Source organism: Carcharhinus amblyrhynchos, chromosome 14 (assembly GCF_965287045.1).
Source record: "Carcharhinus amblyrhynchos chromosome 14, sCarAmb.v2.hapA, whole genome shotgun sequence".
Taxonomy (NCBI): domain Eukaryota; kingdom Metazoa; phylum Chordata; class Chondrichthyes; order Carcharhiniformes; family Carcharhinidae; genus Carcharhinus; species Carcharhinus amblyrhynchos.
Genome location: NC_137337.1, coordinates 12,285,620 through 12,307,627, shown reverse-complemented (window position 1 = coordinate 12,307,627; position 22,008 = coordinate 12,285,620). Strand labels below are relative to the sequence as shown.

At 40.0% G+C, this 22,008-nt stretch overlaps 1 protein-coding gene across 1 annotated transcript in view; it reads left to right on the top strand.

Moving 5' to 3' along the window:
• Positions 1-6,812: 6,812 nt before the first annotated feature.
• Positions 6,813-22,008, top strand: part of LOC145352441 (latent-transforming growth factor beta-binding protein 2-like) — a 440,928-nt gene continuing 425,732 nt past the window's right edge. The window contains exon 1 of the mRNA XM_080202303.1: positions 6,813-7,707. Within this exon, the coding sequence (XP_080058429.1) occupies positions 6,938-7,707 (770 nt within the window). The 5' untranslated portion in view covers positions 6,813-6,937. The remainder of the gene's footprint in view (positions 7,708-22,008) is intronic.

Here is a 22,008-nt window from a genome sequence, read left to right as displayed (position 1 = left end):
GTCCAGAGCTGAGCTGCAAAACTACCCATCACCAACACAATGTAGCTCATCTCCCCATGTTTCTCACTCACAATGTTGCTGAAGCATATATTTTCACTTTTGTAATTGTTAAACAACTTCTGGCCAGAGTCCCCCATGCTAACTTCCCATCCTCCACTAACCATAAGTTTAAATTTATTCAAAACTCCACTTTCTCCATAGAACTTCCTTTACTATCCCATTATAATTCCTGATTCTCCATCACCTCTATCCTTCCAGGCAGGCATTGGTTTCCTGGCCCCCAACACATTAAATCTCACCTCTTTGTCTTTGCCTTTAAATCCTTCAATTTGTATCACAGATGAATCATCTTTCCTCACCCTATCTCTGCAGTGTAATTCAATCTTACATACCCTAAGCAAATGCTAGCAGTTGTAAACCATATGAACAGATAGGTAATATAAACAGGATATTTCATTCTGTAAAATTCTGATAAATGCCAACAATTTGCATGCTTGATTAAATTGTGCATTGAATTATATGCTTGCACCAAGATGTCTATAAATCTAAATTTCATTGTGCTATATTGTCATGACTTCAAAACGAAAAATGATAATAAGCCTAAATGAGACAAAAACCACAGATGATGGAAGTACAGATCGAAATGGGGCTTTTATTCTGAAGTATTCTTAAGCATGTACCAAAATGTCCCATATATGGTGTAAATTAACAGAAAAATTAGAGGAAATATATCCAAAAATTAAATCTTAGATTCTGTCACATTTTAAATAAATTATACATTCCCTCTTGCCTGAAGGTTCATATACAATTTACATTTGAAAATGAATTCCTGTCAGTTATTTTTCAGACTATCTTCAACACAGTACTAAAACTAGCTACAGCCGCAGCCACCTCTCAATGTACACAGAAAATAGGAAAGATCAATTAGTTTTTAAAACATTTTTGCCTCTGTCTGCAGGACTGGACATACAATGTAATTTGCTTAAACATGGGAGAAAAACTGAACTCCAGTGTATTAGTTGCACTTCTATATAAATCACTTCCGTTTTTACCATTTCTACTCTGCAGCTGTGAGCCTTAAGCTAGGGAATGTCCTCCCTAAGCCTTGCTACCTCTCCTCCTCTTTCAGATGTTCCTTAAAACTTTCTTCTTTGACAATGCTTTTAGTTACCTGCTCTTACATCTCCTTATGTGAATATTGAATATTGTCTAATTACACTCCTGTAAAGTGTCTTCAGATGTTTTACTACATTTAAAGGTTTGAAATAAGTTTTAAGTTGTTTCTACTCTACAATCTACTTGGCAAACATCTGTAAAGTTAACCCCTGAGTCCAATCTCTTCTTCATTTAATTTCTTCAAGAATTCAGGTATTTTTGGGAGCATTCCCTAGAGCTGGGTTGAACCCAATTATGCCATTCTTGCAACTGGTAAGATATTAGAGTAATACTTTTTCAAAATGATTTTGGGTCAAGCAATTGAGCAGCTAAGGAGTAAGCACAGGAAGACATTGGATAACTTTTTGATGACTGTAAACAGCTCACATCACCATGTTAACTCCAGCAGAATTTATATTAGCTTTGCTACAAAATGATCTCTTGCTTCAGTGATTTTGTGGTCCACTGTGTTATGGTTAGTATTTCAAACCCACACAATGAATTGATGGAGTTGGGCTGTTATGCATACTATCAGCTTTTTAATAGAAATATAGGGTTTTTTTCCAACAAGCATGTGAATGCATATGTTTATGTGCTTATTCTTTAAAATCAGTTTTGAATATAAATTGAAATGGCTGCAATGGCAAACTAGATACAGAAAACAAAGAATGCAGCAAATAGAGCAATGTTCTTGGTGATTGCTGAAGGGAAATAATTCCAGCCATAAGTCTCACCAGATTTGAATATATAAGCATCTAATTTGGGAAAATTGAGAAACAATCTCTATTTTCAAACCGGTCCAATTAATCACCAAGGTATTGTATAAGCCCAGCAAAATAATGCTAACATTATATTGCAATTTCCATTAACAGTGCCATGATATTTACCAGCTGGAATTAATGGCACCAGTAGAATGTAGGCCCACCTCAAGAAGTTGTTTTGTAGCTTCCATTTGAAACAAAGTGCTGTGGCTCCAGGCAAACGTAAATGAATGCTGGTAGTTATGTTCGGTAGCTTATGCTACCGCATTGATCTGGTCATGGGACGACTGATAACCCAACAATTTAGCTTTCGCTTTTTGGGCTTAATTGATGTGTCCCTAACATTAGCTATTTCCATTTTGCCAGTAGAATCTGTGCCCTAAAGTAAATGCGTTCTGCAGTGACATCAGCCTTGCAATCTGCAACATAGGGATCAAAGCAACATAAAGGGAATTTGAATCTGGTGCAAATACTAATGTGTCCTATTTTCTGATTGTCAGTCAACACTGCTGGTGTTGTGACCTTGTGTTGAATAATAATGTGACAGAGCATTAAAGTAGTCTGTATCAGCAAAGGGTGTTGGAGTGACTGATCAAGCAGTACAAATGACAAATCAACCATCACTCACTATTGTTCACTGGCAACTTTTAATTAAAATATGTTGATCACTTGTTAACACATCATTATTATCTCAGCACATGACAAACACACCTCACAGCAGAAACTCCATCTCATTGTACTGTAACATATAAATAAAACACTTATTGGAGCATATGGAAGCAAATTTAATTTGTCTTGGCTTATTTGGCAATTCAATACAATCAAAACCAATTGCAGTGAAATTACGTTAGTAATTAATTGTACTGTAAACCTTAAAATCTTCCACTGTTTTCCTCTATCTATTGATCTATCTTTCTATTAGGGGGGAGGCGGGGGGGGCGCACAGTAGCACAGTGGTTAGCACTGCTGCTTCACAGCTCCAGTGTTTGATTCCTGGCTTGGGTCACTGTCTGCGTGGAATTTGCACATTCTCCTTGTGCCTGCGTGGGTTTCCTCCAGGTGCTCCGGTTTCCTCCCACAGTCCAAAGATATGTGGGTTAGGTTGATTGGCCATGCTAAAAAATTGACCCTTAATGTCCTGACATGTGTAGGTTAGAGGGATTACATAGAATATAGAACACTGCAGCACAAACAGGCCCTTCGGCCCACAAGTTGCGCCGATCACACCTATACCTACCAAGCCATAGAACTATCTGTAACTCCCAATGCCATTAGATCCCATATACTCATCCAGAAGTCTTTCAAAACACCCCAGCGAGTTCACCTCTACCACCACCGACGGCAGCCGATTCCACTCACTCACCACCCTCTGAGTGAAAAACTTTCCCCTAACATCTCCTCTGTACTTGCTTCCCAGCACCTTAAACCTGTGTCCTCTTGTAGCGACCATTTCAGCCCTGGGAAATAGCCTCCGAGAATCCACCCTATCTATTCCTCTCAACATTTTATAAACCTCTATCAGGTCGCCTCTCAACCTTCGTCTCTCCAGGGAGGAGACCTAACTCCCTCAACCTATCTTCATAAGGCATGCCTCCCAATCCAGGCAACATCCTTGTAAATCTCCTCTGCATCCTCTCAATAGCCTCCACATCCTTCCTGTAGTGAGGCGACCAGAACTGTGCACAGGGATTAGTGGGTAAATATGTAGGGATACAGGGGTAGGACCCGGGTGGGATTGTGGTCAGTAATAAAGTCAATGGGCCAAATGGCCTCTTTCTGCACTGTAGGGTTCTATGATTCTATCACTATTTTATATCTAGATACATATTTTATTGATGTTTTTCTGTAGTGGTATGCTACATATTTCTCAATATTTATCAATGTTGTCAAATGAATGCACTGTTACTTTGTGAATTATCTACAACTACTTCAGAATACCCATACCATCTGCACCATGAATGGGGAATTAGGGCAGGCAATTTGATCAAATCATGTCTTCAAATTGATCTATTACCTTGAACAAAATGTAGGAGAATTCGTTATGTTGATCTGAGTTTTTTACTTTTAGTGATTATCTAATTTTTCTTGTTTTTTGAAATTTTGTCAAACTGCCAGCTGGAGGAACAAATTAGCTCTCTCCACTTCCACAGGGAAGCAAAGGGAAGAGGATGATTGTCTGACCCACCAGAGCACATATATATTTCCTAAGTCAGACCTAATTGTTGACAATTGAAGCATTCAGCTGCTCTAAATGGTGGATTTTGAACAATTGAGGTGGATATTGTCTTAGCTTTTAACTGAAAACTAAGGAAAATAAATTAGGGACAAAATCTGACCTCAATGAAAGCTTATCCTGTGCATATTTTGGCTTCCTAGTTTTGTTAACTAATACCTGTTGCAAAGTAACTTTTCAGTCATAATAGAAAACAGTTCTACACGGAAGTATAATTATGAAATGGCCTTGGTTGATTTGCCCTCTGACTTTTCTTTCCTGTTGGGAAGTGGCTGGTCTCCATTTACCTCCTGCCCTACCCATCCCCAAAGGCAGGATGGAAATCAGGACTCACTGTGTGTGGGAAATTTGAGGTTTCACCTGTTTACTACAGAGGTTATTCTGTTATTAGTGCCTTTCCTAATTTACAAATCTCTGCTCCCTGTTCTCAAATGATACTTAACCAATTCAATGTGGTCATGTTATTCAGTTTGCATCAGTTACTAGCTTTGATTGTGAAAAACTACACAATGTCAACAAATATTTTCATTCCAATCAAGTGTTTTTGTTCCAAATTTTGAAGTATTTATGATTTTCTCCCCTTATAATTCCTAGAGACAACAGGCTGTTTGGATGTTCTTGGTCAAGAGGCAGATATCAAATAATCTGCTCTTTGATTTCCCCTCTTTCCATGTGGAAAAATGGCTAAACTTTGCTCTTCACCATCCCAGAATGGTTTAGTTGATTTTGGCACATTAGGGCAAACTGGGTCTTTTCTTTCCAGGCTGTTGCAACAATTGCTTTGATTTCTCCCTAACAGACCTAGAATGCAAAGGCCCTTTAAACATTTGTACAACAGTGCAACAGTGATTGCACATCTGCTGCTCCCTTTACGCATCTCTTGATTTTTATTTCTATTTATTTCTGACAAATGTTAAATATATACCTTTACAAATCTGTATGTTTTTTCAATTATGACTGAAAATAAGCTGAGCTCATTGAAGATTTACAAAACAGCTGTTAGATCTGGTGTATTTTAATTAGGAGTCTGACCAGTCATTCATTTCCAATATCGGTTAGAGCTAAAGTTGTTGATCTTTCCTTTGTTCCTCCTGTGAAGAGCCAAGGGGCGTTTGCCACGGTCAAGGCGCTTTAGACGTATAAATAATTCTTGTATTCGCTCACTAAATCTTTAACGGGGAAACTAGAATGCTAAAAATTACTGTTGAATTCTGAAATTACACGCGATTCGCAGTATTCATGGGCAACATATTTAAGTTTCTTGCAGGTACATAATTATTATTGGAGCGTAAGGAGTTAAGATATCTTGACGTCGCTGGTGAGGCTGTGTTATGGGAACTTTTATTCAGGAATCATTTGGGGTTCCAGGCAGTTGTACCACAGATGTATGGCTGGGGGGAGAGCATCAGCTTGGGAGAAGCTGGGCTTTTTTGAAAGAGAGCTGTGGGATGGAATAAACGTTCTTGCTTGTTACAGGTGCCAAATGACCTCTCTGCGATTCTTGGAGAAATCGTATTTTGTCTAACTGGCAAAGCCAATTAAAGTGGTTTGGAACATTTCCAAAACGTGTTTGTGAGGAAAGAAAAGTAATCCCGAACTGGTGTCCCCAAGTTGTTTGACTTTGTTTTTAACTTGCAGGGATGTCATTTCGATACTTGGCTGCATCTCTTTAATACGACACCGTCCGAGTTTGGGATTTGTCTGACATCGGGAAGGGGGAGGGGGTGAGAGTGGAAAGTGATTGCCAGCGCCTGGAGGAAACATCATTAGAAACCGACAGACGCCGTGGACACGACGCAAAGTACTTTTACAAGCCTCGGCAATTGTAAATAAAGAAATCCAACTTAACTTTAACCTAAACTTTTATCTCTGACGATATACATAAACAAGTTGTTACTTTGATTGCGAGCTATCGCTCTTTTGTGCTTAAAATGTGAGCGCCAGCAACTTGTAACAACGCCGGGAGCCCTTGGTCTCAAATTACGGGCGCTTATAAAATCTCAGGAAACGAGCATAGCAGTCGGGTCAACCGTCACTTGCCGGTGTTCTCGCCGTAGGTCAACTCTTTAATTGGAACCTGTCTTTCTATGTACTTATGTAGAATATTCTCCATCTTAAAAAGGATAGCGCAAATCATGATAGGAGGAATGTGTCTGCCTGCATAATTAAACATAGACACATGGCACAAATATTGCCGCTGTATGTGGAGGCACTTTGATGCACATTCGAACTGTTGGGAGGATGGATGAGTTTGGGGGCTTTGCTTCCCCGATTGATGTTCACCTTCTACTGTGAAGACACCTCCTCCCGGTCCCGTCCTGTCACCGAAGAGACAGGCTGTTACAAGCATAGCCTGAAAATCCATTTTCCTCCCGAAGCTAAATTAGCTTTTGTCCTTACGTCACGGTTCATTGAGAGTGGGCGAGAGCGTCCCCTATACGTAATGCATGTTTCAGAAGGAATTTGAAAGGAAAGCCAGAGTTCCTTTAAAAACTCTTAAGGCAGAGGCCGATTATTTTTTTTAACCACAGTTACCGATTGGGAGTCTGACAGTCATCCACACATGCACCAGAATCTACTGGAGCCTGCAAACCTCTAAAGGTGGATGTGGAGCCATCCGGGGAGTGCTTTTTCTATTCAAGAGAGCAAGGAAGGGAGCCGTTTTCATTGGAGTTTTTCGAAAAGTTTTTGAGTGTGTGTTTCACGCAAGAACTTCTTGGGATCTTATAACAGGATTGAACTGAAAATCTGCTGATAACTAAGAAAGTGAAATCACCCCGTGTGAAAGATGCAGTGCAGCCGCTTACGGATTTGTTTCCCCGTCCTGGTCATTTTGGGGAGCTTTGTTGAACTGAGTGAGTCTCAGCGGGGTTTTAGCGGGAGGTCTGCACACATTTCAGGTCTCAGAACTGGACGTGCGGTCTCCAACCTGACAGTGAACAGGACGAGATTGGCAGCCCGCAGTACCACACTGGGCGGCCGGAGGAGCCACGACAGAAATCCCGCATCAATTCGGGCGCCAGCCGATGACGGCGCTTCTGTGTTATCCCGTACAGATCGTCAGGTGTTACCTGGCAATGACCGAGCTCTCGGCTCCCGAGAAAAGAGCACTGGTCTTACCCAGATAAATGGACAGAATTTAGCCGGGCTCAGTAGAGCTGCATCTAACCGGCCAAGTGATTCCCGCGTCGAATCCCGGAGAGTCAACCCTGCCTCAGCCAAGATAAGTCGCCCCATTATATCCCGCATTAGCGCGGCATCATCCCGGGAGAGCAGCCGGATACATCATGGGACAGCCCAGGCTGGTAGCCGTACCCTGGCACAGCACAGTTACGCCGTTTCGTCCGAAAGACTCCGTGGTTTTAATTCCGACGCTGGCGGCAGATCTGTTTCAGATGCAACTTCCACTCGCGACAGCAAGCGTTCACCTGTTCGGACTAGCTTGTTGGCTTCAGATTCTTTAAGAACGCGGCTAACGGCAAGTATTTCCCAGCTGAGAAACAGGCAGATTGCCAGACAAAACCCAGGGAAACGAGCACCGAGCAGGAGACTGATAGGGTAAGATTGAAAATATCTGAATAAAATACTGTGACTATATAATGCATAATGATGTCTCAGTAATAAAACACTGTATAAATAACCGCTCTGTCATCTGGATAATAACATAGTGAGTATTAAATGGACATGAATCTTTTGCAATATTTCACTTCAGCTATTTTGAAAATTAAATTAAACATTCTAAAGAAGAAATCATGTTGTCTTCAGATAACATTAGATCTACTTTCAGTCAATATCAGCCAGCCCTTCCACAATATTGTCTAGTCAAGGTTATTTCCTTGTAGTTTCAACTTGCATCGAGAATGGCATCCTGGAGTTACAGGTGGAACAGCCAGCTGTAATGCCTGTACTTGTGTTTCTTTTTATTATTGTCTTAATAGACAAACGTTCCAAAGTCCAGGAGAGCTGATGCTGTATACCAAAGGTATGTACAGCTTCCAAGATGCCGAGGGACCATGAATTTGGAATGAGTTTGTTGTCATTCAAAACACCGGTGAACAAGTTTAGAGCCAATACCCTGAACTACATCACTCGCACTCTGATTGAGTTCGCCCTGAGGAGACCTGGGGTGATGTCTCTCCACATGAACTAGCGAGACAAGTACTGCTTTACGGCAGTTTAGGAGTTAAAATCGCACCGCGTGTAAGGAGAGGACGATTCACATTTCAACTTAGATGGATTACAAATGCAAGTCTGGGTTCGCTATAGCACAGGGAAGGATTTTGTTAAAGTAGCTCAGCACATCCGTACTTAATGACAATTCGCCAGTCGTTTTAAATCATTTTTCAGTGACATAGTGCTGAGGTGTTAATTTGAAGTGAAATGATCGGAACGTCGAGGGGTATTTTGCACTGGAACGTCTGGATTATGATATGTGTATTTATGAACGTAGATACGAAAACACATTATGACAATGCATTTTTCAAAACCTCAAAACCTTGAAAAACAGACCCGCTGATATTTTTATTAAATGTAGTCATTGCTTTTTTTAAAGGCAGATGCATTGTGCTGATCTATCTGGGTTAAGTACATAAGAGATTCATACTTCTGCGCTATATGACATCAACAAGGCAACGCTATCCCGATTTGTGTTCCTGTGCACTGTTTGGCACCAGGCTAGAAAGAAAGGGACCTGGCTTTAACGAGCTGTTTCAGAATGTAATCACTAACCTCGGCTTTACTGACTTCATGCTCTTAAAAACCGACGGCGCCAACAGCAAACTTTCTTGGTGGGGGGGGCGCTGCGGTGAACATTTTTGCAGAAAGGAAATTAGCTTTAATTCACAATTGGTCTTTTTCTGCTCTCGTTCTTTTTACTAATGACAGATTTTTAAAAAATGAGAAATGGTGGAAGCACATCCCTGGATAGCGAGCTCTTGGGAAAGAAGAAAGGACAGCTCCGCACAATTACCCAAAGTAAAATATATCCTAAATAAATAAAGGGAGCAAAACGACTAATAGGCAAATCTTAAAAGCATGAAACACTGCTTCACTTGGACATGTTCGTTGTTGCTGAGTTGGTTGTCTGGGTTCTGCATTTTTTGTATGTTTTGCAGTGTGGCGCTGTGCAACATATTGTACTTTTAACTTTGCTCAAGTCCTTTCAGATTTTTAGATCAAACGCGAGACCAGTTCAACCCCACAGAGATTAATTAAACATCGCAGTGTCTTGTTTCAAACGACCCTTGTTGGTTCACATGGAATTGAAACAAAAAAACAAAAGATTTTTCTTGAGGGACGTGTTCAAATAATGTACACTCTATCATTTTAATTTCGTTTTTTATTTTTTGTCTCAGTTTGTTGATTTAGTTTATTTGCATACCCCAAAAGAAGCACATACTTGTGCAACTATTCAAGGCCATGGAGTAGTGGCGAGTTTCTTCGTTGTAAATGTCAGACCAGCCACTGAGACTTTACGAGACTAATTGCAAGGTCATTGAAATTATTAGAAGATGTTTACTTTCTTTGTAAATGGGGTAAAAATAAGAGTCGCTGCAAAAAAAGTGAAACCTGATAGGTTGGATCCAATTCGTTGCAATGTTTAATTGAATATTCCCTACTATTTTGTATGTTTCCATGTTTAAAGCAAGACAACTAAATTTTATTTACTTTAAAGACCCTTGTCCTGTTTATCTTTTAATGACATATTGGAGAAAAGAATTGATAACAATTTCAAAAAGCTAAATTGGGAGAATACAAAACAGGAGCAGTCATAAAAATTACAGCACAGTCAACAGGGTTCTTTGACATCCTTGGAATGCTGTTAGTTATCTTTTAATGTTTTGGTAGATTGTGTGACCATTATAGGTACGCACATGTCTTCTGCCATTTATCCCTGTGGAATTTTAAAATGCTTTAAGCCTTTCTTTTTTCATTTTTTGGGATTTTGAATGAAATAATGACAGTAACAACAGGCAAGAATGAAAAGAAAACAGGCAGAAATACAAACACATAGCGAAGTAAAAGGACTCAATATTTCTCCATTTTACAGCAGAGAGCAATATTGTGAGCAATGCTGCAACAATAACAAACTTAAGTACAAATTTGTAACAGCCATGTATTTGAAGCACATGTTTGCAATGACTAGAAGGTACAAATAACAACAGAAAGTCAATTAAAAGTATGGCAGAACATGCACAGGATATAATGCAAGGCATCAGGTCTGATCTATGGGATCTAACCTCTTAAAGTATCATGATTCAGTGTGACCTGGCTAAGAGGCAGGTCAAAAAGTCGAGAAGATTAGCAAAAGGAAATATTTGTCATTGACACATTGTTGGGCAATACAAAGCTTTATTCAGCATCTGCACCAAATGAGACTGTTTGATGCCTTTCTTTTCACAACATTTTTTCAAGGATAATTTTGAAGGTGTTAACTATTTATAGCCTGTGATCGACTATATTTGTATCTTGATGCATGTATTTTCTTATCCTCAATGTGACTGAGTCAAACTTAAATAACCAAGCAGTAAGATTCTGGTTTAAAAATGAAGGTTATTTTATTTCTCACACACTTGTCTGCCCTAGGTATTAAGAAGAATATGGGGGGTGATTCTCCCAAAAAAATCTAAGTGTCGAATTTGCTTAAAAAGTGGAGTAACTCGCACTGTTTTTTTCAGCAGGAGTTTCAAAATCTATCTCCTACACTCTGTGCATTGTCGTGAATCAGTTCAAAAATCAGTGGGAGGGGCTATTCCCACTGGAGAAGCTGGCAACATAGCACTGAGCGGCCCACCGTGCATGCGCCAATCTGTCAGTGTTGAGATCAGTGCATACACAATGACCTCTGTCTGCTAGCATCCCAGTTGCTGGTCAGCTCGACTGCTGGCCAGCCCCGCGACTCCAGCAAAGTTGGCTGTGCGATCATCCCATGGCCTGATCGCTGGCCCCCCCAAAACATGCTTGAGCCAGGCTCAAAATCACCCAACCCCCCTCACCCCCGCCACCCCGCCCCCGATCTCCTCCACCCCCCTCTTCCACCCCCCCCAACACCAGCAGCCCTGATGACCCCTACAGCTCCGACTCCCCCGGCAGGCTGTCTCCCCTCAACCCTGATAACCAGCCTTAATCACTGGCCTTCATCCCTCAATCACTCAGCCCAAAGTGCAGAGTGGCATAGCACCCCCACCCCTCACAGATCATCCCCAGAGGCCCTGCCCTCATCAGACCCCATCCTCATTAGGCCCTGCCCCCTTGACATTACCTGATATATGATGGGTAGTGCCAAGGTGTTCCTTGGACATTGGCACTTTGCCCCTTGGGCACTGTCAGAGAGCCCAGGCTGGCACTGTCAAGGTGGTAATATCTTGAGCACCCCCTGGCGTCCGACTCGATTGCTCTTCATTCCAGCGGGGTTGGCCACCAGAGACTTCAGTCCCATGCCTGCTAACGATATTGAAGTTCTAATTTTAATAAATTATCCAGCTCTGTGCCAATTTCTGGTATGGAGTTGATGTTGCCAGAAATCTGGCTGCTGGAGATGCATGGGGGCCATGGCGCCCAGCATGGAGCTTGAGAAATGACCTCTGTTAGAGTCTCCCAGCCCGCTGTTACAAAAGCAGCGCAGCGGGCTGGAAGGATTGCCCCCGTGATGTCTCACCCATCCGACTTACCCACACTGTTACACTCCCAAAGATTAGACATAGTTGATGATAAAACAGTAATTGCAAAGTTGGAAATTAACTCAGTCTATATTTCAGTGCAGGCCTGATATTATACATAGTTGAGTTGTTAGTTTAGCTGAAGTGAAGGTCTTAAAAATGCAGAGATTTTGCAGTAGTTGTTTAGTTCTTACAGTTGATTTGACCAAAGGTGGCTTTTGCAGATAACCTTGAAAATGGGACAGGTTGGAGGAAAGAGACTTAGTTTATCTTCCATCATATTGTAAGTAGTTACTTTGCTGCTTTGCTGCTGTTGGCTTTGCCTGTCAGACACTCTCTGTGGTGGAATTCTGCCTGCTTCTCTGATGATGTCTCTGGAAAGCATGTTTTGGGAGGCCAGCATAAATCTGCAACTGGGAGCCAAGAGGACCAGTGCATCACATGAGTCCACATCAGTGTTGAGTCATGGTCTAAAATAAGGGATTCTGGTAATTGAATTAACAGCCTGAAATCTTCTTCCACCCATGTTATTTTAGGTGGCCAAAGTCTCTTTAGATTTGACAAGACAAATTTGCTTGATGGAGCTTCATTTGTCTCCTAGCTGTAACCACACCATCAATATCAGAAAAAGTACCACTGTCTTCTTGAAAAATATGATGGTTTAACCACAAAACTGTGAGGCCATCAGAAGTTCCAGTTTTATTTACTTTTTTAGATTTAGTCTTTCGAAATATGTCCTTAAAGATCTATAATACCATCATGCAAGTACTCTGTCATACCAACATACATAATTCACATTGGGCATAAAAACTCTCTCTGACCACCATTAAAACAAAATAATTCTTTGTACCATATGGAAGAGTGTTTATTAAAAGTAGGTTGGCAAAGGTCCAAACAGGAAGTTTTCCACATGAGAGAGTCCTGTGCTGCTCAGGAGTGGATCAATTTGTTCATTCGATGGATCACACTCCTACTGCCATCAATGGATTACTAAGGAAACAGGTTCCAATAAGATAACTTTGGACTATTTAATATATATGATTTTGTTCCCTTCCCATGTAACTGCGAGTATAATTAATTCATTCCTTTCTCAAAAGGGAAAGTTTTAATCTTTTGTCATAATTTACAAGGGGAGAAGGGGCAATGGCATAGTGTTCTTGTCACTGAACTAGTAATCCAGAGACTCAGGTAATGCTTTAGGAACCTGGGTTCAAATCCCACCATGGCAGATGGTGAAACTTGAATTCAATAGAAAGCTGGAATTAAAAGTCTAATGATGACAATGAAGCCATTGTTGATTGTTGTAAAAACATGGTTCACTGATGTCCTTTAGAGAAGGAAATCTGTCATCCTTATCTGGTCTGTTCTACATGTGACTCCAGATCCACAGTAATATGGTTGACTCTTAAATGATCTCAAGGATAAACAATAAATGCTGGCCCAGCCAGTGATGCCTACACCCCATTAATGAAAAAAAAAATATGAAGTTTATTTATTAGTCACAATGTAAGGCTTACATTAACAATGCAATGAAGTTACTGTGAAATTCCCCTAGTTGCCCCACTCCAGCGCCCATACAGGTCAGTGAACCTAACAAACACGTCTTTCAGACTATGGGAGGAAACCCACACAGGCTTGGTGAGAACATGCAAACTCCACACAGTCAGTGACCCAAGCCAGGAATTGAACCTGGGTCTCTGGCACTGTGAGGCAGCACTGCTAATCACTGTGTCATCATTGTTCAAAGAAATCATGGGAAGGCCTGATTTTAAACAGGTAGTGTCCAGAAATGCAGCTTCTTTCAGAATAATTACAAACAAAACAGCAGGCAATTGATTATTTAAGGTTTGTAAAGAATCTAATCAGTCACTTAATTGGTATAAATCTGTGGAATGCATAATAGAAATTTCAGAAAGTAGTTGTTGTGTTATGATCATGGAGAACATGGTTGCATATTATTGGAAGAGTGCCATGAATGAACGACTCAGGTCTATTTTAGAGGTTCAAAAGAATTTTCTGATTTAAAGAACTGCACAAAAGTATAGGATATTTTAAAGTGGTGGCACGGAATATATAGATGGATGTGAAGAAAATAGCTGTTGAAGAAATATTCAAAATAGCTACTGCCGCACTTCAATATGGAACAATAAAGAAGTATGTCTGTCTCTATATTGTGGTTATTTTCTACCATTATGGGATGCGAGTTGCTAGCTCTCTGGTCGCATCTATTTTTCAGTTCAGAAAGTATAATGTTCAAACTCAGCTCCAAACTGTCTCAAGCAAGTGGAGACCAGAGCTTTGACACTGAAATTTAAAAGGATGCTCACACCTACAGGCTCTAGGTAGCATTCTCTCCATCTTATATGGGTTGTGGAAACCCATAAAGCCTTTTTTATCAACTAGAATAAGGACAGTTACAACTATGGAGGGAACATGCACACCGTGGCCTGTAAGACTATTTTTTCAAATTTTTTGAATCCCTCCAATGATTCTGCAAGTATGAAAAATAAACAATAATATAAAGTTAAATGTCAGCTTCAGTCAAAAAATAAGACGTTTTGATATCGAAAGCATCAGCATAGACATTATGGGGTCAGGTGGCAAGTCTGCATTCAACTTAGGAGCTTCAAAAGTGGTCTTATTTGGTTCTTGGTTTTGCACAGATTTTATCCATCATCACATTTAATTGTTTTTTCATTTAGGCATCCAGTTCATTTGTCCAAGATCAGTGGGTGTTTATTTAAAGAAGCTAGTTAGCCATAGAAATAGAAAGCCATAGAAACCCTACAGTGCAGGAAAAGGCCATTTGGCCCATCGAGTCTGCACCGACAACAATCCCATCCAGGCCCCACCCCTGTATTCCTACATATTTTACCTGCTAATTCCTCTAACCCTCATAATTACCCGCTAATCTCTCTGTCCCAGGACACTAAGGGGCAATTTAGCTTGGCCAATCAACCAAACCCACACATCTTTGGACTGTGGGAGGAAACCGGAGCACCCGGAGGAAACCTATCCAGACACAGGGAGAAAGTGCAAACTCCGCACAGTGACCCGAGCTGGGAATTGAACCCAGGTCCAGTTTGGTCCTACTCTTGTTTTAGGATCCAAAAGTCCCTTTTCTACAGCTCTGGCACTCTATTTGTCAATTCTATACCAGTCACAGAGATCTTGGGTGTGAGCAAGAATTGCCAAGAATATTTAAAGAGGTCATCAACTGTTCTCAGGTAAATCACTGATTAGTTTATTTGGACTGCAAGGGTGCTACTTTTTAAACTTCTGGGAATTTTACTGCAGAAACAGAGGGTTTGACAAAGTAATTTGGTATGTGAGCAGAAGATTTTTACCAGAGGGTTCTAATATACTTTTCATTGGTTTCACTGGTTTTGGTACTTGCATTGTTATTATGCCTGGAAGAGGAGAAAGAGAAACAGGTTAGAATCCAAAGACTTGTAACTGCAGAATGAGAGAAGGAAGGCAGCTAACAAGAGCTCTAACTCCACAAGTATTTAGAGCAAGAAATTCTTAACTGTAGTTTACTGAGATGTGTATGAGGAGGCTATGCTTTACAAGAGAGTCTATCACAGAACTCTCTTTTAACTGTTGCAGCACCAAGGACAGCCCAAAACAAGGTGAAATATCCTTGTCTGTTGTGAATTTGCTAGATGGCATTACATTGAAAGCTAATGACTTCAAACCTCAGCATGAATTAGAATCACAAAGAATTTGGGCATTTCTAAAATTTTAGAATTTGCCCAGTATTACCAACTTCACACTTACAGCCTTGCATTACCTGTAGAGGAGCAGCAGTCTACATGAATAGGAAGAGATTTCACTCACTGAACATGCAAAAATGAGTGCAGTTCTGTATAAAAGCAAATTACTGCAGATGCTGAAATCTGAAATCAAAAGAGAAAATGCTGGAAAATCTCAGCAGGTTTGGCAGCATCTGTAAGGAGAGAAAAGAACTGGCGTTTTGATTCCGGATGATCCTTTGTCAAAGGGTCATCTGAACTTGAAAAGTCAGCTCTTTTCTCTCCTTTCTGATGCTGCCAGACCTGCTGAGATTTTCCAGCATTTTCTCTAAGTACAGTACTGTGCCTTGTTTTCTGGTAACAAGCATGCATGATGCCCTTATCCTGCATCAATCCTCAATCTCTTCTCCTTTTCATCTCAAGCATCAGAGGCTGATTATTTGATAACAATGGCTATTCTCTCCAAGCCTGGCTAATGTTATAGGACCATTACTACAGACTGCAGGAGTGGGCAATTCAGACCTCTTGAGCCTGCTCTCTCATTGAACTGGATCATGGTTGATATCTTAGGAACTCAGTCAAAGATGCAGAAATGAGATATAGCTGGTACTATGCATGCTTTTGAGGCCTGACAGACCAGACTATAGGCCTCCTAAAGCAATATTTCTGCTGCCTAGATAGATTTCAGTATAGTTCTCAGTTTTTAGGACTGTCATTGTACGTAAATACTGCACAATTTTGCCATCTAGAAGGTTTAATTCATCAAGCCAATTATAAAGGAAGATGTGGAGATGGAGGAATATTTGCGACTGGATGGGTGAAAAGGATGAATTAGAACAAAAGTCCATCCACTTTAGCAGATGCAAGAACTCTTTGAGAACAGTTTATCCAGCAGAGGCCAGGCGGAAAACTCAATATTCCCTGCACCCGCAGTTCTTTCCAGTATCAGCCCTACTGCCAACCTTAGGACTGCAGTGAATCAGATAGAACACTTCAACCTTACCTGTTAGGTCTCATTTAGTTTCTAAATATCAGATTCATAAGTAAATTGATGTCTCCAATCTCCATTTTATATTCTGCATTAGATGGACTCCCAAATGCCAATTCAACCTGAAGTCCTTGGAAGCAGTCCTAGGCCAATACAGAAGAATATGGACACTTGCCAGTATAAATTGGGAGGTAGACTTGAGTGCCAAATCCCACACACTCCAAAAACGTGTTCGCTGCTGCTTTTTCTGCTCTCACCCGACCACATTTGGCTTACTTTGCTCATACATTATATACAGACCACATTTTTCATTTTATTTTCTGCTTAATGTTTGTTATTCAGTATGGACAAGGGAATTACTGTAAATCAGCTATGCTAGAAAAGAAGCCAACGATGGGGGTGGGGTATGGGGTGGAGTGAAGTGGGCAGGGGGTGGGGGGAGTTGCCTGGAAGATATGGAGAATCTACAGTTGTGTTTATTTTTTTCGACCCAATGGTTCATAAAACCAATCCTCAATACAAATGAGTAGTAAAACAGATGTCAGATTCATTTGAATTAGCATATGAATCCAATGTCTGACATGAAAAATAACCTAAGCACTGAACATCCATCTGTCTTGAGCAGCCAGCACTTTGAGATCCAACAAAAGTTTAATTCAGATGCTCACAAAAACATTTCAGATAAGCTGTCTATTTATCAAAATGGCCACAATAGAGCTGGGCTTGGCAACAGCTAAACATGTTTAATGGCTGAATAGCTGTAGCTCAAACTGCTTTGTTAAATTATAATGTGGCATTAAAATACAGGACAAAAGCAACAAGTGCAGCATCAAACAGTCTATTTAGTGAGGTACTATGCTACTATGAAAATTAACCACTTCTTGAAGGTTGTGCCCCAATCTCATTGTAATGCAGAAGCTTCCAAAAGGTGCATCTAAACTGCTTCTCCCCCCAAAAAGCTGGGAGCAATTATGAAATAGAAAACAATAATTATAAAGGTCCACAGGAATACAACATCTGCCTATTAATGAGTTGATCTGATGATTTTTAGTAAATTTGCAAGCAAACTTCAATTAGCTCCAAAAGGGAGGCATAATCGTATTCTATGGGTGTTCATAATACTTTTGTTTACATCATGTGTGACATTAGTGTGCCTTTAAGATTTTTTTAAAAAAAATCATGTTCTCTGCCGTAGTAAGCAGATCTTTTCAGTTTTTGTTTTCTCATTGTTTCCAGGTCCTCTGCTAGAAGTCCTTTTATTGCTACTTCAATTGCTTGAATGGGTTTTGTTTATTTTTACTCTGGGATCTTTTATGACCCTGCACTATGAGGAAGAAATTGATTGACAAGTAAAAGTTGGGTGGTTCCTCCTCAGGAAAAAAATCAAAGGATTAATTTTCAGTTTTAGTTTAGAAGGGACATCAAGCTGAAAATAAGCGTTTCTCTTTCTCCTTGGTTTTGGAGATTCTGCTGTTAGCTAAAAGCAAGGTTCCTGGCCTTCTTAGAGTGGAAAATCTGTGTTGGTTATTGGCTTGACCAGAGTCTCCCTGCTGTTTTGGTAAGCTGTTCTGACTCCAAGCTTACCTGTGTGTGTCTAAGAGAATTGCAGCAAACAACCAAAGGACTAAATTTTAGTCTTTGCTGTGTTAAACCTGTGGCAAAGGTTTTGTTTATGGGATTTGTTTCATTGGCATGGTGTTTAGCTGTTGCAGTTAATACTATATCTTGCTTGTAATTAGTAAAATGTATTGCTAATTTTCTTTCCATACATGTTAACTGTATTCTTAAATAAACTTTGTTTGCTAAAAGCTCCCAGTTGATCATTTGAATCATACCCGAAGTGAAATATCTCTTGCTCACCCTAGCCAAATTCAAAGTGCAAAACTTGTGATCCAGGCAGGCTTCATAGAACACTTTGGAATTTCTGACCTGAATTATAACACCATGCATTCCAATTTAAATAAGTAGCATCAAGAAGTTTACCATCAAGAACTAAAATAGACAGAGCTAAACAAAAGCACTTAAGCATTAATCATAATGGCCTAAGATTTTTAAAAGGAGTCTTGTTAATGAGACTCACTCTTTAATTGTGTAAAGTGATTAAAATAAATAGGTTTAATGATGCATCATTCGTTCTTTTGTTGTTTGCCTCATATGCAGCTGGAAGCAGTATGATTATTAATTAGATTACTGAGCGCATGTTTGAAATATTTTCTTCAAATGTATTTCAAAGGAAGAACATAGTTACTGTAATTGAAATGTGATGTGATGAAGTCATCTCTATGAAATATGAAAAATATTTGATGGAAATGAACACCATCAGATGTATTTTGTAAATGTATTTTGTAAACATTTTCAAAATGCCTATTCACAGTACTGCAGTAGTCCAATGTTAATTTAAATAGATTGATGAAACATATTGGAGCAAGTGCCTATATTGGAAACAAAGGATTAGTATTGCTTCAGGATATATTTTCTTATGTGACTGAGGTTTTAATGTGCAATTATATTGGAAATCCAGTCAGATATATATATCATTTTAAAATGTGCATGTCTGTTGATAGTTACATGAGTATCATCCAAAAGTGGATTTACAAAGGGAAAGATAGTTCTTGTAATTGAAATGTGATGTGATGAAGTCATTCCCATGAGTTATGGAAATATTAAATGAAAATCACAGGATCACACATGGTGTAAATATTTGCCTTCCCTTGAAGTTTTTTGAAGCTGCATGCTTCTCTTTATAAATCTGACTTCTTAAAAATTATAAATTCATGGGATGTGGGCCTCACTGGCTAGATCAGAATTGACTGGTGATCCCTAATTGCTTATGAGAAAGTAATGGCAAGCCATCTTGAGCTGCTGCAGTCCATATGTTGTAGAAATATCCACAATGCTGTTCGGAAGGAAGTTGTAAGATTTTGACACAACAGCAGTGAAGAAACAGCTCTAAGTCCAGAATAGTGGATGGTGTATACTGTGGAGGGGAACTTGAAGGTGGCAGCGTTCTCATGCATCTGCAGCCCATGCTTTTCTAAATGATGGAGGTTGTAGGCTTGGAAGGTGCTGTCAAAGGATCCTTGGTGAGTTGCTGCAGTGAATCCTGTAGATGATACACATTGCTGCCATTGCATATCAGTGGTGGAGCAGTGAATGTTGAAGGCAGTGAATGGGGTGCCAATCAAGTGGAGTGCTTTGTCCAGGACAGTCAAGCTTCTTGACTGTTGTTGGAACTGCAATTATCTAAACATGTGGAGAGCATTCCATCACACTTCTCACTCGTGCGTTGTAGATGGTGGACTGGCGTTGAAGAGTCAGGAGGTTAGGCCACTCTTCACTGAATTCTCAGCTTCTGACCTGCTCTTGTTGCCACAGTATTTACATTGGTACTTCAGTTCTATTTCTGGGCAGGATGTTGATAGTGATGGCTTCAATGATGGTAATGCAATTGAATGTGAAGGGGGCATGGTCAGAATCTTTCCTGTTTGAGATGGTCATTGCCTAGCACTTGTGTGGTACGAATATTACTTGCTACATATCAGCCCAAGCTTAATATTGTCCAGGTTGTTGTGCAGATGGACACAGATGCTTCAGTATTTGAGGACTTGCGAATGGTGCTGAATATTATGCAATCATCAGTAAATATCTCCGTTCTGGCCTTGTCATGGAGGGAAGGTCATTGATGAAGCAGCTGAAGATGTCCTGACCACTGCCCTGATGAAATCCTGCAGTGTTGGCCTGGGACTGACATAGAAGACTAGAATTCATTAGACGTAGAAGACTGGAATTTTGCACAGGACTCAAAACCCCAACATCAGGATCATTTTCAGGTCCTGATCTAAATGGTGTTGGGCAATATACTCATTGTGATTTTTGAGTGTCAGACCCATTAGTGGTCAGAGAATGTATTCACTGCCCAACTGGAGACCCTCCATCAATGGGAGTACAGCAGTCCCACCATCAGGTGGGACGTGTCACTGTAGGTATGAGTGAAATGGCAGCATCATCCCAATGCCTTTCAAAAGGTCTCAAATTAAAACTGGCCAGAGCAGAATGACTGCCATCAGGGAATTCCCCCACAGGATGACCTAATGCTGCAGTTGTAGTCATAAGTTGTGGTCTGGTGGGCCCTTTAATGTGTTTAACTAGCAACATGCCACTTACAAGTGGGTAGTCATTTCATCCCTTGAACCAACGTGTTCCAAATAGCCCAAAACTTGAAATATGCTGGCAAACTGGAACCCAGTGACAGGAAACTGGGTCATCTGTGTTGCTATCAATAGGCAAGAATTCTGATAGGCTAGTATATGTCTTTAAAAACCATTAAGTATTAAGGCACTAACAGAACTAGTACACTAAGTTAAATGATTTCAATACAGAAATGATTTTAACACAGACTCCGAAGCTAACAAGAGGACAGTTTACATGCATATGAAATGCAGTAAGGGATTTAAACAAGTGATTGTGATTTAAAATGTATATGATGTTATTTCAAATGTATTAATATATTTTTAAGAACAACAGTACACTTTAGTCAAAGGCAAATCTTGCAAATAATCATGGTGAAATCCATTAGGTAGAGACCATATTCCAACAGAATTCTATAGCCTTGAGAAAATCCAAATTATTGTGTAATGGTAGGAACAATTAGAACACCTAATCAGACTTTACGAGTAGAATTTATTCACTGTCCAAGCAAGATGGAATCATGCCCAGATGTCTAGTTATGAATTCATCTGATTAAACAGTAAACTATATGGGAACCTATGGGACCATGTACTTTAACCTTTGCAGCCAGCGTCAAGAGTAACCAGGCAACGAGAAAGTTAGTTTAAGCCAAGAGAGGAGGAAGCATTGTGTTTAATTAACTAATGAAATATCGCAATGCTGGAAGGAGAGATGCAATTGGCTAGAGTGCATGACAGATATGTTATTAATTGATGTATATTGAAGATGATTGATTTAAAGTTAATGGAAGGTGGGAATAATTGATAAGAAAAACCTATGATCTGTATTGAACTGTATACGTCAGAACTTGGCGAAGAGGTCTGGTTGATCTGTCTCTAGAGCGACCTCGACCCTTTGGCTGATTTATCCCATCAGTTGCTGGTCTAAATAAAGATACATCTTTAGAACAGTGACAATGGCGTCATAAAGTTTATGTGGTCACCTCGTAAAATCCCCGCTAACGCTACCCAATGGGGTTTTAAAAATTTAGCCTAGGAAATAATGTTGAAAGATTCCGTTTGCATCATAAAACAGATGAATGATGATTCGAGCTCTGATATCAGAGTTTTAAAATTACTGTTTGTTATTCCTATTCTTAGTACGATTAATTAATTTCCCAAAGCATAATTCAAAGTTAAAGGATACAATGATACAATATTTTGTCAAGGCAGGAATATTGTACCTTGTGATTCACAATGTTAGTTCTTTCGCTACAGAGATAGAGTTGCAT